Source organism: Tympanuchus pallidicinctus, unplaced genomic scaffold (genome assembly GCF_026119805.1).
Source record: "Tympanuchus pallidicinctus isolate F22 unplaced genomic scaffold, pur_lepc_1.0 scaffold9, whole genome shotgun sequence".
NCBI classification, from domain to species: domain Eukaryota; kingdom Metazoa; phylum Chordata; class Aves; order Galliformes; family Phasianidae; genus Tympanuchus; species Tympanuchus pallidicinctus.
In genome coordinates this window covers 22,776,147-22,793,217 of record NW_026294813.1, presented here as the reverse complement: position 1 = coordinate 22,793,217, position 17,071 = coordinate 22,776,147, and the positions used below count along the sequence as shown (strand labels likewise).

The 17,071-nt window shown below is 41.1% G+C and overlaps 1 protein-coding gene across 5 annotated transcripts in view; it reads left to right on the top strand.

Moving 5' to 3' along the window:
- The window catches only part of DYM (dymeclin), a 150,073-nt gene that overhangs the window by 3,555 nt on the left and 129,447 nt on the right, over window positions 1–17,071 (top strand). For 3 of the 5 annotated variants that reach the window (XM_052670060.1, XM_052670065.1, XM_052670063.1), the window contains 4 exons: window positions 4,391–4,568; window positions 10,681–10,733; window positions 11,371–11,464; window positions 12,681–12,814. In XM_052670060.1, the coding sequence (XP_052526020.1) occupies window positions 4,429–4,568; window positions 10,681–10,733; window positions 11,371–11,464; window positions 12,681–12,814 (421 nt within the window). In that variant the 5' untranslated portion in view covers window positions 4,391–4,428. Of the gene's footprint in view, window positions 1–2,707; window positions 2,773–4,390; window positions 4,569–10,680; window positions 10,734–11,370; window positions 11,465–12,680; window positions 12,815–17,071 lie in introns of all 5 variants that reach the window. The other 2 variants (XM_052670061.1, XM_052670062.1) reach the window with 1 other exon arrangement.

Sequence of the window (17,071 nt, the reverse complement as noted above, 5' to 3'; positions counted from 1 at the left end):
TGTCACTTTGCTGTCTCTTGCTTTCAGATAATGAATACTTTGGAGAACTAAGCAGTAAATTGAATTGTCAGATTACTTTCTGCTTGCTGGGTTTTCCTTTCCCTGGAAGTGAGCAGAAAACAGTAGGTTGTACTGTTAAGAGAAACTTCAGTTTATGTTTTGGAATTCACATTTTCTGGTTCTGCAGCATCGGCATCAATTTGAGATCTGTCAGTCCTTTGTCAGTGCATTTGAAGCTTTGGATATGTGTTAACAAACAAGATTCCCCCTGGCAGCAGCTGCCTGGCACATTGTGACATGGGGACCCTTGTAGTACATCTGGCAGCAGGCAGTGGAAGAAGCAGGTGACATCATTTCTTAGTCAGATCTTTTTGCTTGGAACATTTCTCATCCCAAAGTTCCGCGTGGTTGTGTACTGATGAACAGAAATAACATTTCTGACTCCACGAAGGCTTTGCAGTCCTTGATGTGTGCTGCAGTTCGGAATGGGCTCAGTGAGGAGGAGTGCAGGTGGGTGAGGATGCGAGCAGTGTGTGTGTGCGCCTGCCCAGCTCAGCTGGGACTGGTGTGACCTCCTGCCTTTGATGGTCTCCCTTGCAGTGTGCCTGGAGGAGCAGAAGTGTATTGCTGAGAGCAGAAAGCTGGGATTCTTGAAGGCAACCAAAAAAGTGGGGCTTCAAGCTTACTGGAACTTTCTACTTCTTCTAGAGTTGGATGAAACACATCTAACAAACATTCCCGGGCACAAACTCGAGGGCTGTGCTTCTGCTTCAGGCTTTCAGTGTCCATTGCTATCAGCTGTCAGGCTGCTCACTGAGAAGTGGGATTGTCCTGGAGATTAGGAAATCCCCAGTGAGGATGAGTCTGCAGATTTTGAAGGTTGAACCTGATGCCTTCCTTCAGTTGGAGATCATCTCTGAGGTGTAACTGATGTCTGTTCAGACTTTGTTACTTGCGGGTGCCATCTCTGCTCTTCAGTTTTGCAGATGAGTGTTGTGTATGATACTCAGTCCACAAAGTATTGGACTGCAAATACTGCTGGAATATGAATGACTATCAGAGAATTAAATGTACTGTGTAGGTAGCAGGCTTCAAATTTTGGAGCTAAATGATACCTTCTGGTAATGTCTTCTGCTTCTAGGACGTTTTATTCTAGGATTATATGAGACATTTGAATGTCTCATTTGGATGTGTGTATGTTGATATTTGTGTCTCTATGTGTGTATAGGTGTATTTTCAGGCTGCCTGCAGGTTCAGCCTGACAAGCATGTGAGGGTTAGTTGTGGAAAGGGGAACTGCTTTGCTCAAAGCTGGCTTTGCTAGGTGGATTAGTGGGATGCCCTCACTGGGAGACCAGTAGGAGTCTTAGTGGAACTGTAACTACTGCAGTAACATTATTTAAACAGAAGGCTTAGAGGGTGTGACAAGCCTGCTGGGAGTTCTACAGTACAGGTTACCCGGAGTTAAGCTTGCAAGCTGTTGTCGTGTTTGTGTATGTGAAAGGAGAGGCTGGGAACACTGCAGAACTCTGGCTGAAGGTTGGCCAAAGCGGTTTAATAAAACAGCAGAAGCTGTGGAGCACATGAGTCATAGAATCATAGAATCACCGAGGTTGGAAAAGACCTAAAAGATCATCCAGTCCAACCGTTCACCTATTACCAACAGCTCCCACTAAACCATGTCCCTCAACACAACATCCAGCCTTTCCTTGAACACCCCCAGGGTCGGTGACTCCACCACCTCCCTGGGCATCCATTGCAGTGCCTGACCACCCTTTCTGAAAAGTAATACTTCCTCATGTCCAGCCTGAATCTCCCCTGCCGTAGCTTCAAACCATTCCCTCTGGTCCTATCACTAATGATAGGACATTAACAGCCTAAGAAGCCTGAGGTTATTGGATGGCTGTCCTGCAAGTCCATTTCACCTCCAATTCTAGCATGTGTACTGCTCTTACCAGGAAGATTTGGTATGCAGAGTCATGACCAGATGCTGTACGTACTGCTGAATTGCTTTTAAACTGAAGAGGAAAAATGAGATTCTTGTAAACATGGTTAATAATTAATATCAAAGTCTTTTAGAAGGGACAGTGAATTTAAGATCTGTGCTTCCCCTCATCTATCTGAGGCTGAAATAGGTCCTGATGTGCAAGGCACTTCCTTGTGCTTGGTCTGAAGCAACTGCTCCTGCATGTTGGGGCTGCGTTCTGTGGCCAAACAGATGTTGCATGTAATAGAGCACAGCCTTACAGTGTGAGTTATGAGTCTTTGGGGATGTTCACAGCTTCATGAGGAGAAAAGAGTCTTGGTATGGTGATACTATTGCATTAAACTAAAAGACTTGCTAATAAATATCTAAGGTTTTTTTTTTTAAGCTAATGATTAGAGTGCTCTGCCTTAAAAAGCAATTAGATTTTTTTTTTAATGACCCATGAATTTGTTTAGAGTATTCGGAGGGGAAGAATGTAGATTTGCTAAGCAACCTATTGGTGTGTTTGGGACTGACTTCTCTAAGGTGAAAGGGCTGTCGTGTGTGTGTTCCTTTTGGCTTTCCTACTGTGATGTGATAGGAGTCTGCTTAGCCTTGTATCTTGGAACTGAGGTCCTGCAGAGCAGCCTTTCTGTACAAAAGTGCCTGTTAACAAAATCAAGTTTGGGGAAAATCTGTGGTAAAAGAGGATGAGATAAATTCTAAAAATCCTCTTTTCCAGTGTCCAGCCTTGCTTCTGTTTGGAAGAGGTCAGCTGGGCTCTGGGGACGAGGGAGAGCTCACAAGGTACAGTAGGCAGCAAATCACCGTTATTTGAGTGGTTATGCCAGAGCCAAGAGCTTCCTTAGAATCGTAGCACAGCATGGGGTGGATGGGATCTTAAAGATGGCCTGGTTCTAGCACCTGCCTATGGGCTGGTTGCCAACCATCAGCTCAGGCTGCCCAGGGCCCCATGCAGTCTGGACTTGAAGCCTCCAGAGGTGGGGCGTCCACAACCTCTCTGGGCAGCCTGTGCCAGCACTCAGCACCCTCTGAGTAAAAAATGTCAACCTAACATCTCACCCAAATGTCCTTTAAAGCTGTTCCCCCTTATATTGTCACTATCAGGCCACCTAAAAGTCAATCCCCCTCCTGTTTATACGTTCCCTTCAATACTGGAAGGCTACAGTGAGCTCTTCCTGGAGACTTCTCCAGGCTGAACAAACCCAAATCCCTCAACCGTTCTTCATAGGGGAGCTGCTCCAGCCCTCTGATCATCTATCTTAGTTGATCCCAGGTTGTTGGTTTCTGTAGGAGCTGGATGTTTGTGGTCCAGGGGCAGCAGGGCTAAGATGTCCATGTACAACTCGAACCCCAGTTCCTGAGCCTCAGTTCTTCTACATACAAATGATGATCCAGCATCATATATTATTCACATTTGTTTCTTTGCCATTTGATCCTCCAGCTTTAGTATTCACTGACTTGATCTCAGAATTAATGCGTGCTGGGACTTGTGTGGGTTTTTTTTCTTTTTAAGTGGCGAAGTTTGTATTCAGGTAAGATGCATTCATCCTGTTCTGAGTAAGCTCTCAGCCTAAGTTTGGAAACCTTCGTTAACTAATTACATCTTACAGTCCTTCAGTGCTTCTCTGCAGATTTCACTTCATATTTCACTTTCTGCGCTTGGTCACAGTGACAAAATTGCTTCTGCAGAGGATGCAGATAGGTCTCATTTACAAAAAGCTTTATAGACTCTTAAGAGGTTCACGGGTTGTTGGTGTAGTTTGTTTTTTCCTAAACATTTTTCCTTATCTTTGTAGGATTTCACCTGCTAAAGAACACATCTTTATTTCCTAACAGCCTCCCATATTCTGCTGTTTGACTATGCTAGTGTTCTGTTTCTGACATTTCTGAATACTGTGGATTTGCACTAAGTCTCAAATACAGGATGCTGGGATTGCAGCTGTGTTGGAGGCTAACATTGCAGATTGTGGCTGCGTCGATCATCGTTCTGAGTTTTCCTCATTTTTATGCCACAAGGACGGTCTTTTCTGGAAGCAGAGGCCTCTGTGAAGATGAGGCAAACAAGTTGAAGTGATACTTCAAACAGGTCCTGTACCTTTGTTGAAACAAATCAAGAGTTTCTTCTAGGAGGTAGCTTGCATCTTCTAATAGAACTGCTCCCGTTTTTACTTCTTAAGCGAGCTCAGGCATGAGTGTTTTATTTACCCTGTAATGCAGTGCTTTACCTCATGGTGGGGATGGTGAGAAAACTTCCGCTTTTTTATTAGTCACAGTTATGTATTCTCAAAATGTAGATGATTATTAAAGCTGATATCCTGGAAGGATGGGCTGGCACGTGAGGTTGTATATTCCTCATTTGTACCAAGGACTTTAAATGTTTCTTTTCTTTTTTTCCTTACAGAAATGAAAGTTTAGAACGTGATTTGCCAGATAACAAAGATGGGAGCAAATAGCAGCAGCATCAGTGAGCTTCCAGACAATGAGTACTTGAAGAAGTTATCAGGAGCAGAGCCCATCTCTGAGAATGACCCCTTCTGGAATCAGCTGCTGTCCTTCAGCTTCACCGCTCCCACAAACAGGTACAGTGATGGAGTTTGTTGGGTAACTAAACCTTGGCAACATAGCCATAAAAGTGACAAGTCTAAAAGCAAACGAGTTGTTCTGCATTATTCCTGTTTGAGACAGCAGGGGAGTAAATGCCTGCCTGTAAACTGGACTTCTGTTTCTGATTCTGAAATCTCTTACCACTGTGTTGTCTTTTTGGGTTCCTTTCTTCCTTGTAGTTGCAATTGCTATTAATGCCCTCTGGCTGCTAGAAAAAAATCAACGATAGAGTTTGTAAGAGGATGTGAATGTGTGTATGTGTTTGATTTTTTTGGAATTTTGTTTGTTTTGAAGTGGCTTTTCTTGAATTAGCCACTTTTTCTGCAGTTGTTGAAGATTCTAATGCCAGTTTTATTTCCATTCTTCAACTTTGATTTGTTCACACAGAGCTCCTGTCAAAATAAGTGTTAATGAGATATTTTTTGGAAGGAGAAAAACTGACACAAGGTAACGAACACCATGAGCTCGTGAGAATTTAATACAAATTAGTGGTTGAATAAAGTTTCTGGTGAGGTTTGGCTCACACGTGGTGACATACTTCTGTGCAGTGTCTTGAATGCTGCTCACAATGGCTTTTGAAAGACAAAGAGCCACATTTATTTTCATATCGTCTAATAGCCTCCCATATTCTGCTGTTTGACTATGACTTTGACATTTCAAAGCTGGCAGATAATCTACCTGGCTTGTATTACTGTGCCCGTAAGCTGAAGTTCAGACACTTTGGAGGGAAAATGGTTAAGGTGAAAACCTCTGTTTCTGTAGTGGTTGAGGAAGAGGAAGAATTTTGGCTTCTGCATGGAGAGAATAGCCAACAATTAACAGGAGAAGAGTGAAGGATTGTAGAGCTTGAAAAGGGCAGAACCCATTTGGCAGTAGATGAGAGAGCAGCGCTTTTTTACTGTGTTCTCTGAGAAAGCAAGAATTCTGGTTGCAAGTGGACTGTAAACACAATGGGAAATATTGTGAGTTATGTCCTACTGTGCTTGGTTTTTTAGTTATATATGTGTATATCAAACAGCAGCAATTTATTTTGATTGTTCCACTGCCCCTTTGTCTTACAAAGTAAAGAACTGTCTCACAGCTCAACTTGGAGCTTTTGATGTGCCTATTTCATGCTTTCAGATCCAGTGCAGAGTCGGCTTGTTTAGAAATAAAATAAAAAAAGACATATTAAAAAAAAAAAAGCCAAACAAACCCAAAAACTTTATCCAAAAGCAGGTTGGAGGCTTGATTAGCTGAACACCAGATGGTGCTCTTGCCTGGGAGCCAGGAAGGATCTATTTTTAGAGGCCTCCTTCGTGCAGTGTAATTGAAAGGAAGCTGATATTTCCCATTAAGTTGCATCTACCTGAGAGGACGGTTTGACAAATGATGTCAAATGATGTTGGCTGCACAGCATCCTCAGCCGTTGTCTAAATCAGATAACCTTGCCTGCAGGAGCAGAACAATAGAGGTCAGTGTTCATTTTAGAGATGGAAAGCTTGTGGAGTATCAAGTTTGTTTTAATGAGGCTTGAGTGGAGGTCATACGTTTGACAGCAGCGAGGTGCTGGGTTTTGGCAGTTATGGGAAGGAACCAGTTTTCCCTTGCCGAGACAGAATTTAAAGTTTTTTTTTCCTCTTTGTGAATAATACTTTTTACACTAGGCTGTTGTAAGGTGTGTTTTTATAGTAGGTGACGGTTTGCAAGTGCTGTTGTGAGCCACACAAGTGCTGTGTTGTCTTCGTGGAGGTAGAGCAAAAGACCTTATTTCCTCATCTTTTTGCAGAGATGAGACTGACACAATCCCCAGGTAGAACAGGATCGTGTTCTCTGGATGCTTCTTTGGAAGTTGGTTTGTTCTGTGTATGGCTGTAGGGAAAGAGGAAGAGGAAAAATAAAAGCAGAGAAGGCAGTAGGGAAATGAATCCTCTTATTGGACCTAATACTTCCTGGGTTTGTTGTAGCGCTGCATGATTTTAGCATTTGTTAGTTAGTAAACATGAAAAGCTCCAAATCGAGCTGTGAATCAGTTCTTTACTTTGTAAGACAAAGGGGCAGTGGAACAATCAAAATAAATTGCTGCTGTTTGATATACACATATATAACTAAAAAACCAAGCACAGTAGGACATAACTCACAATATTTCCCATTGTGTTTACAGTCCACTTGCAACCAGAATTCTTGCTTTCTCAGAGAACACAGTAAAAAAGCGCTGCTCTCTCATCTACTGCCAAATGGGTTCTGCCCTTTTCAAGCTCTACAACCCTTCACTCTTCTGCTGTTGACTTGAAAGTGTGCATCAAATCTTCAGGTGGCATTTAGGGAACAATAGAGATTTTGAGGGATTTATCTTCCTCAATAGGGTAGAAAAGATGTAATGACCTGCAGTCTGTGTTTGGATGGGTTTGTAGTGACAGTCTGTATGCAAAATGTTCTTGTTGCTTGCTGTGCTGGGGTGTTTTAAAGCAGTAACTTCTGCCAATGTAAAAGCTGTGTTTTCAGACTCAGAATCATTTAGAATGGAAAAAACCTTCAAGGTCATCAGGTCCAGCCATCAGCCTGACCTGCAGAATCCCATCACTAAACCACGTCTTTGTTTCACAAGAGTCTTGATGCCTTTAAAATATGGCTAGTTGAAGCTACTTTCTTTAAAGAATTCTGTGAAGTCAGGAAGCAAATTTCACCTTTAATGACAGTTTTGTTGAAGCCTGGGAGTATTCCCTCAACTTAACAGAGCAAATTTTTGCTTTAATGAAGGACTTTGAAAATGCTGGCCAACAGATCGCAGAGGAAGAGGGCATTCCTGTGAAGCCTGGAACTTTTTGTTCAAGTGTGAGGGAAGTAATCTTGCACCTCACATTCATCTGGATCTAAGTCGTTGCCTTTCTTTTCTGAAAAGCTGTTCCCTCCACGTATTCCAGGGGATCCTCCTGTGGTTACTTCATTGCAGTTAAGTGTAATGTGTTCAAGAGGATCGATTTAAATGCATTTCAGATGTTTTTGTCCCAAACAGTGATCTTAAGAGCATCTAACAAAGCAATCCCTTTCTTTGGATGTGGAGTTTTCAGAGGGAGTTAGTGCTTGCTTGAGCTTCAGTCCATTCCTGTTCTTGATGAAAAAGTTGAATGCTACCAGTGCTGCTGTATGGATTAGAAAGGGGGGATGTTTTAGTTTTAGCCTTCCAGTTCTATGCTTATTCGTTAAGCGAATGTCATCTCCACGTCTCCCTTTGTCGATCAGTCTTTGGAGGTGTAACAGTTGCAGCATTAGTTCTACTGGATTTCAGAACAACTTCTTTCCCTCTGTGCATGTGTTGGGGTGGTGTTCTGCTGCAGTATGCTCTCACTGGGTGTTCCTATTCCTTGAGTTGGGCGGTTGTTGCCTAGTAATCGGGATGGCAAAGTTCAGATCTGTGTTCTTGTGCGAAGGAGAAGGAGTGGGTTGGTTTTTCTAGGTGTCAAAGCTCATTTTTGCTTTGGTACCAAAAAGAATGGCTCAGATATTGAAAGTGTTGCTGAAATTCTGAAGGTCTTGCTTAGTTTGGTTATTGATTCTGACAGTTTGTTGAAATTTGAGTATTGTGTGCTTGAGGGAAGGGGGAAAAAAAAACTCCTATAAGAATTAATAGCTTGAGAATTAGGAGAAAAAGTGAACTGTAATTAGGATTAAAGTATACACTTAGGTTTAAATTCTGAAGCAACTGTAGTAATCACTCTGCTTGTATTCTAGAAGTACGGAGCTTCTTCGGGTGGTGGGAGGTGGATGGTTTTAGTTGGGTTATGGTTATTTAGTATTTGAGAGCTCTCCGGTGGGTTGGTGTCCAGGGTAATGCTCACCATGCTTGTAATTGCTCAGAAGGAGCACATCCTGGTGACAGCAGCCAGATGGACAGATTTAGATGCTTAAAATAGATATATCTTTGTCTCACCCGGGCCTAGCAAATAATGTTGTCGGAAGCTGTTGACAAGGCATTCTGGTTTTGTACCACTTGCTTTTAATTACTCTGCATGCTTTTAGCATTGAAACAGGAGACCACCTTTGAGACTGATCTTAATGTTTTAAAGCACAGATCTAAGTATGTTTTCTGTTTCTGAGACTTATGTTTGAAAGCAATTTTTTAAAGAGGAAAAAGGCCAGCATTTGATGTTAATGAAGCCGATCTTCATAATGTGAAAATGTCTTAAGATGCTCAGCTGTAGGTGCAGAGCTGCATGCTGCCAGCTCACTGCACACTAAGTTACTCTGATCCACAGAGTAGCTGCAGGCATACCAAAATGTTTGTTTCTATGTTGAGGTCTCTCCTATTGAAAACCTCTGAAATAATTCTATCAGTTGCTGTTCCTACCAATATCCTTATCTTTTTGTCTTCTGTCTCAGCTGTTTTTATATTAATCAGGTTACTCATTGGGAAATGTAATCTTAATGCTTGGGAAGCAACAGCAATTTTGGTAATCTAATTAGGACAGTATTAAGTTTTGCAGTATTACTGTATTACACCTTTCCAACAGGGAAAGATACTTCTCTGCTGAAAACCACTGTAATTAAAAGCTTGTAAAGAGAGCTGAAAATTTTTTTTGTTGTTTCAGGTTGATGATTTACAATAAATGTTTCTCATATTGGAACATATTTCTGCTTGGAGATATTTCCTTTCTTACATTTAATGACATGCCAGCTGTATGTCTGCTCCCATAAGTCCTACTCCAGCTTAAAACCAATGGTATTGAGAATGATGCTGGGTGCTGTAGGCTCGCTCAGGTTTTGAGATTGTCCAGGCTATTATTGATTTCAGCTGCAAATTAATGAAAAGAAACATTAACAGGTAATTATGTAAAAATTTGGATACAGAAGATGTCTTGGCAAGAATTGAGGAAGATGAGTCATTAGGTCATTACTATAATAGCTGGGAATGAAAGATGGGAAAGAGGAGAGCTGAAGGAGGAGTAGTGTTACAGAGCTGCTGAGGGCAGGAGGGAGCTTTAGGGCTTGCCTTACCCTGTGCCTTGCTGAAAGCAGGTCAGCCAGAACAGCGTGCCCAGGGCTGTGCCCTGTTGGGTTTTAAGCCTTCACAAACTGAAAGCAAGCTGTTCTGGTAATTGATTGTCCTTAGAATGAAATGGTTGTTTTTTATGTTTCAGTAAAATTGTGTGTATTTCAATACAGGCTACTTAGAACGTATGTAAGTGTTTTTGCTTGAAAGTATATTTAGTTTTAGTGTTTGACTGTGTTGTGGAGGTGATTTCTTACATGCTCAGGCATCCTAAGGTAGGATGGAGGAAAATTTTGTCTCTTTTCTCCAAGGAGCTGTTCAGCTTTGGCCACTCTTGGAAATCATGTCTGCCTAAATAAGCTACAGATCTAATCCAGAGATCCTGTGGAAGCTATTGAGGTCTTTCTGGGAACATGAAAATTGGCCTGACCAAATCCATAGAGTTCTGTCATGGTCTCTGAATTGTGGGTGAATAGGAGAGGAGAGTCAGCTAGAGCACTTACAGAGAAGTCTTCCTATCCCGTTAAGTTACTCTTTTTAATGCCTTCTCTTATTGAGATCATGTGGATGATATGTGAATACCGTGTGTTACTGTAATTGCAAGCTGAGAACATGCAAAAATGTGGGGCAACGTCTGGGTGCAAAACTGGATTAGGAAATCCAAAGAAGTACAGAATCAAGGGGCTATATATTGGATCACATCAGTGTATTTCAGTGGTGTTTGTCATTTTGAAAGCATCAAACTTGCAGTGTAGCTAATGCCTAATTTCAGTGGCGTCAAACCAAGCACGGCAGCATCAAAGCCACAGGGGTAATACTGGTAACAAATGGTTCAGTGATGTCTCATTGACAATTAATTTCTGAATATCAGTTTCCTGTCTTAGTAGTCCATGTAATTTAGCACAGATTTTAGTAGTTCATAAGATTTAGTAGTTCACATGTTTCTATAGTTGTTGTACTTCAAATGCATATTGTACTGCTCAGTAGCTATGTAAACTAGCTAATGTGTTGTTAAAATGAAGTGCTCTGTAGCAATGTTTCACTGTTTTGTAATGAATTTTCTCTTCAAGTAATGGAACTTGAATTGCTAATGGAACCGTTTTTTCCCCTCCCCACAGTGCTGACTTAAAACTTTTGGAAGAAGCAACCATCTCAGTCTGCAAATCTTTAGGTGAGAAACTGGCGTCTTGTTTCCATCTGGCTGAGCAAAAACGTTAGGAACATACATGTACACATTCACATCTTTTGTATATGTAACTGTATGTGTTCTACTGGCAAGATTAGAATAGTGTCAAGTGTGTTTATGTATTCCAAGCCTTTAGAAAGCTAGCTTTCCTTTTGTAAAACATGAAATGATTGAAAGGTTTAAAACAAATAACTCTGTCCTTGCTACCTCTTTTTCCTCCTGCCCTCAAAGATAATCTGTGAGGGAGAATTAATCAGGGGTGAAAGGAAGGAATAATACGAATGTGGTCAGTGATATTACAAAGAGGTTGCAAGCAGTGGAAACCTGCTCAGCTTCCTGGTAGAAAGCTCTATGCAAGCCTTGCAAAGGGAGCCATAGAAGCTTCACACTGGAATATTTTTAATTCAGAACAAAAATTATTTTAGAGAACAATCATGGAGTAGTAAAGCATGTTGTGGAAAATCTTAAAAACAGAGTAATCACTGTTTAGGAAAACAAGTATCATGCTTTCTACAGAAATATTTAAGGCACTGACGTCTGTTTTCATTCTACATACAGTCTGAACTAAATTGTCCCAACTTACAAGTGCTATTTAATTGTGTCTTTGCAATTCCTCATCTAGTGGAGAAGAATCCTCGAACAGGAAACCTTGGGTCATTGATTAAAGTCTTTCTTTCTAGAACCAAAGAATTAAAAATATCAGCAGAATGTCAAAAGTAAGTACTGGCAAAAAAGGTGGGTGCACCTTTTCACACTTCAACTTTCAATTTTTTGGTGGCTTTGGAGTTATGCTCTACCAGTTAACATAGTTACTGAACAAAGTTAAACTTCCCTTAAGTCATTGTTTGAAATTAGGAAAGTGTCTAACGCTTTATCAAGCAGAGAGTATGAAGCATAACTGATGAATGTATTATCTGAACAAAAGAGTATTTGTCTTCCCTGCTAAGTAAGCACATTTGTAGGTGAAAATGATGTGACTTCAGGTTAATTTCTGCCTTCCCAATTATGCACTCCTGGGGGCTTGCTGTCCTAATTTTCTCTGGCTGGACCCCATATGGGCAGTAAGCATGCTGTGTTTCCAGGCTGGAAGTTGAGAACCCCAAGCTCTTTGAGGTGGTTTTATGTGGGGGGCCGACTATTGCGTGGTAGGAAACTTAATGATAGGTGTAAGGGTTCAGATAAGAGAATGTTTATTTTTCAAAGGAGACATTTAATCTTAAGTTATTGATTTTGAGATATTTGAAAGTCATCTGACTTTTTAGCTAAATCCTGATTTATGAAGGCCCTCAGAAATTATTTTCAGATTTGATTGGTTTGAGCAGAAACATCTATATATGGATACTGCTTTCAGGCTGTGTTATGCAACTGTTGTTCAGCAGCAGGAAAGAACAAGAGGTTATGAATGTAGCATCATACAGCTCTTCCAGGAAGCTTTCTGCAGTTGTTCCCCAGTAACCTTTGATAAATACTTGACTCCCATCAGAGAGAGAAATAAGATGTTCTTTTTAATGCCTCGTTGCTGCCAGAGCTGCTCTGCTTATATCTGGAGAGCAATGCTACTCCTTCCTGGATGGCTTCTGCTTATTTAATCCATCAATGCATCAACACAGCTTGATGTTGTGCTGTTGTATGGGCTTCCTAGTGCTCGCTTGTTGTTACTCAAGGAAATGTAATGAAGCCGTAGCCTCCCTGCATTCAGAAAGAATCTCAGTTAATGCTTTAGAGCACTTCAGCTTTTCCTTGCTTCAGCCATAGGAACTCTTCTGTTAATGTCATGTATCTTATAGAATCATAGAATCATAGAATCACCAAGGTTGGAAAAGACCTAAAAGATCACCCAGTCCAACCGTTATCTTGTGATCTTTGCTTTCATTGCTTTTGATGCACTTTTCCAAATTGTGTTACTGATTCCTGTTTCTGCTTCCTTTCCAGTCACCTCTTTATTTGGCAGGCTCACAATGCATTATTTATTATCTGCTGCTTGCTGAAAGTGTTCATCAGTCGGATGTCAGAAGAGGAACTGCAACTTCATTTTACTTACGAGGATAAGACACCTGGCTCATATGGTAGGTATCTGCTGCTGAAATTGGGCAGTACTGATGTTAGATGTGTGTCGTACCCCCCAGGACACCCTGTGAGATTGAAAGTATGTAGGCAGTAGTAAAACTGGCTTTCCTCTTTCAAGTCTGAAATAATTAGGTGTAAATTATCATCCTTTTTATCTAGCATATGAAGGAGGATGGCTTTAAAGTGTGCTGAGAGCTTTTAGAGACTTGTTTACTGTTGTCTTTTGCTAAAATTAAACGTCTGTTTACAAACTGTTAGTACACTACAGGTTCTCATGGCAAACTAGCCCTCTTGAGCTGTGTTCATGTTGTTAGGACACACAGGATGGCCTCTAACCCAGTGGGAGGAACAAACAAGAATGGAGTGTAGCTTTTCTACCACTACTGTGAGACTGACACTGGAGGAGTTGTTTAGGAGACTGGATTCCTTGTATTTGCGGAGATTGGAGGATGTTACTTTTCTTACCTCAACTGTTCACCACTTTCAGTGACATCAGGGCATTAATGCCATTTTTTTCTCCCTTCCTGGGGCTTAGAAGTTGCCTTCCCTTTGTGGTTCTGTAAGTTGATTGCCTCTTGTGACCCTGCACACGCACTTTACTCCTCTGTTCTCTCATCTGCAGGAAGTTCTATGGAGGAAAGAGATGTAGATTGTATTACTTGGTTCTCTTTCTTCTGATGATAGAGGAAGAGGAGAAGTATTCCTTATAGAACACCACTGGAACATAAGATCCATTGTTGTTCTTATGCCTTGGAAGTAGTGTAGCCATACTTCAGGAGAAGGGTATTATAGAAATAAATGTACTCTTTGGTTTACCTTCTCATATTCCATAAGTCAGTAACAACTAGGAAATGGAATTACTATGATTTTTAGAAATATTGACAGTTGCAATGATTTTTTGATCCCTCAAAAGGCAGAAGATAACATTGAGCTGGTGGACAAAACTTCTACCAAAGTACTGGCAAAGTGTATTTAAATAGAATGTCTTAAAGGGAAAAAGTCCTCCCCAGGAAAAAAAAAAGAAAAAAGAAAAAGTGTTAAACAAGAACGATGGCAGCAAAGGAATGGCTTTGTTGTAAAAGCACTCCTGCTGTCATCTGTTTGAAAAGCAAACTGAAGTGGCTAACCAGGAAAGTCTTCTGAGCATGAATGTGTTCAGTATTCGGTTGACAGCAAAAAGAAAACCCACGTGTTGTCTGCTACAAAGCTGTGTGTAGCACTGTGTCAAGACACTTTTGCAGAATACATGGTGGATAATGCTGGCAAGACAACGTTGATCTCTTTAGCTTTGTTTTAAGACTGATGACTTTGTAGTTGTGTATGTGTTGCATAAAGCCAAAAACAGTTTGGCCAAAAAGGATTGGCATCAGAATGCTGATACTGTGCAAGTGAATTGTGAAAGGGTAACCAAAAATTTCTGAATGCAGACTTCCCTCATCTGTCAGTCCAGCAAGGAAGGACACCACTCAGAATGCCTGACAGCTGCTTGCTCACCAAATAGTGAAAACTGCTCTTGAAAATCTGTTTTAACTCCTTGGCGCCTGCCATTGCTCTGGGGAAATCAACTTCTGATGCCAAGGGATTAAGTACTGCATGTTGAAATGGTTTAATGTATTTAAACTGAGGTGAGTAATCTCCAAGAATGAGGTCAGCTAACTGGTGCAGCAGCAAGTGGTGCCTGCTCTTTGCACTGTGTCATGGCAGATTGTTTGAGGGTTGAGAGCTGTTTACTGAAAAAAAAAAAAAAAGAAGCCTGCCTACCTCTTGTTTCAGAGTAGCACAGGAAAACAGATGGAAATGCTGACAACTTTTGTTAGGGCATCAGCAATCTTTATTCCTCGTGCTGGGAGTTCCTTGTGGTGCAGTGTTTGAAAAGAAAAAAACAAAAACAAAGTGATTTGCCACTGGGATAGATCCATGTTTATCCTATCTTTAGTAGCACTCGACTGTAATTCTCAGTGATGTTTACTTGTGGTAATTTTATGCGCTTTGATGGCAAATGTGCTTAGCAGTTATCTTGGAGCTGAATGCTAGCTGGATGTTCTTGATTAGGAAGAGGTTTGTGTGTGGTCTGCTGGCTAAGGCAGGAGACTGAAGGCAGGAAACCAGTTCTCTGTCCCTGCTCAGCTGTGGGCTGAGGCCAGTGCTGCTCCTGACCTGTGTTTCCAGTTAGAATACCTTCTTCAAGGTACTGGGTTTTATAACGTGCTGTGTTCACGTAGCCAGCATTTCTTCTTCCTAACAAGTCCTTCAGATAATGTTTTCAAGTGTGCACTGTGTGGTCTTTATACTTACCAATGTGAAAAGTGAAGTATAATTTGTAGAGTGTAATGGAATGCTTTCGTGTTAGGGTTCATTAAAGTAAACAGAAAAAACGTTTCTTTTATTTTCATAATGAAGTCTGGCTTTCTACAGCATGTATTTAATTCTTTAGAATACAGTTTGTTCTGAAGCTTATACAGATTTATTTATACAGATTTATTAATACTTTCTGTTTGCATCCATCAGTGTTTCTTGTGGGAAAGCATAGCCATTCAGCTTAAAACTCTGGAGTTGTTTCGTTTCCCTGTTTAAACTATCAGCATCGCATTCTTTTTCCTTTTAGCTTGTGAATCCATCCCAGTATCATGTGAGAATAAGCAGAGAACCTGTTAGCTCAGAGGGCCTGGCCACATTGTCAGCTCACTCAGTTTGCTCACTGTGCAGTCACAACATCAGCACCTGCTGTGTGTTTGGTATTTCGGGCAGAACTTTATATGACAGTAATGGTCTGTGGAAATATCCTTGCCATGGGCTTTTGAGAAATGCCTTCTCTTCTGACATAATTGCTGTTGTTTAGATGATGCTTTACCTGGCTTACCTGGAAGAATCGCCTCCCAGTTTTTACAGTTTTCTGTAAAAACTTTCTTTTACAGTTTGCTTTCAATCTTTCTAAATGTTCAGTTTATGCTTTTTCCTGCTGTATTTAAGTTCGGAAGAAAGCTCTGTAATGTTATTTCACATCAGAAGATGTGATTACTGGAGTTCTTCTCTTTGCAGAAAGGTTAAGTACAAAGGTACGTTGCAGCCTACCTTCATGGTGTTCTAATGAACAAGTGGCACGGGGCTGAGCCTCTGCTGCAGGAGGGTTTACTCAGACTCTTAATAGAAGTTCTCACCCACTGGCAGTTTTCAGGTGGTTCCTTATGCCTGGAGGAAGTACGCCCTTTGTCTTCACCCATAATTGAGAAGTTGGATGCAGCTCTGGAGATGATTGCACAACTTCAGTTGTAGGAAAATCCTCATTGACACTTAAACCAGGTCCTTTAAGTTTCATCTAAAAATTACTGGTATCAGTCAGTGCTAAATTAGGCTTGGCACATGCTGAAGCTGGAGTAAGTCTTCAGATTGTTTAGCTTTTGGTAAGGCTTCTGTTGTGTATGTGCCTTAATTTCTTTGGGTTTTTCAACTGTACTGTGATTGAGAAGTATGGGAGAGATTGGCATGTGCTACGTATTGTATTCTAAAGCAAACTGTAGATTCATTTAGCCTATTCCTTGACCTGTAATAAACTTTATTTGTTTTCACTGTAGAAGTTTTTAGCATAGAGTTGCCAAAGACTATATTTGGTACGTTATAACAAATGTAGAGGAATCCCATAGTGCCTGTTGCCTTGGAAAGAAAGCAGCTGAAAATGTACAGTTTGTTTGAGATCATACCTGGGCTTTGACATGCAGTGGTCTTGTTTTTTCCTGGCAGACAACTGTGGGCAGAGGGGCATGGAGGACATGGGAGGGGAAATAAACAACCATGCATTCACCAGAGCCCCTCTAGACTTGCAGGTTATTGCGTACAGGAAAAGAAGGGTAGCACTAGTTCATGCATTCATCATTAGCACTGCTAAGGGACAGCTGGGAACCCTTGGGAGTTGAAGATCTAACCACAATACCCAAAGAAGCTTCGAGTCTGTGGGTTGTACAATTAACTGCATGTATGAGGCTTTAAGTACCGTTGCATGAGTAATTTGATTTATTGCTTTAGTGGTGTCCAGGTTCTATCCAATCTATAGGAGCAATAGGACAGCAAAACAGGTGGCATCTAAGGTGGAGTTGTACCTTGCTGTGTCAGTATGTTACTAACGTTGGGCACATCCTGCTGCTGTAGCTCAGATTGGGTTGTGGCAACGTAGCATGTTGGTATTTGAGAAGCAGTGCTGTTTTATTACCTATATGAGATCCCATATCGTGGCTCTAACCTTGTCTAGAAGGATTCGCCGT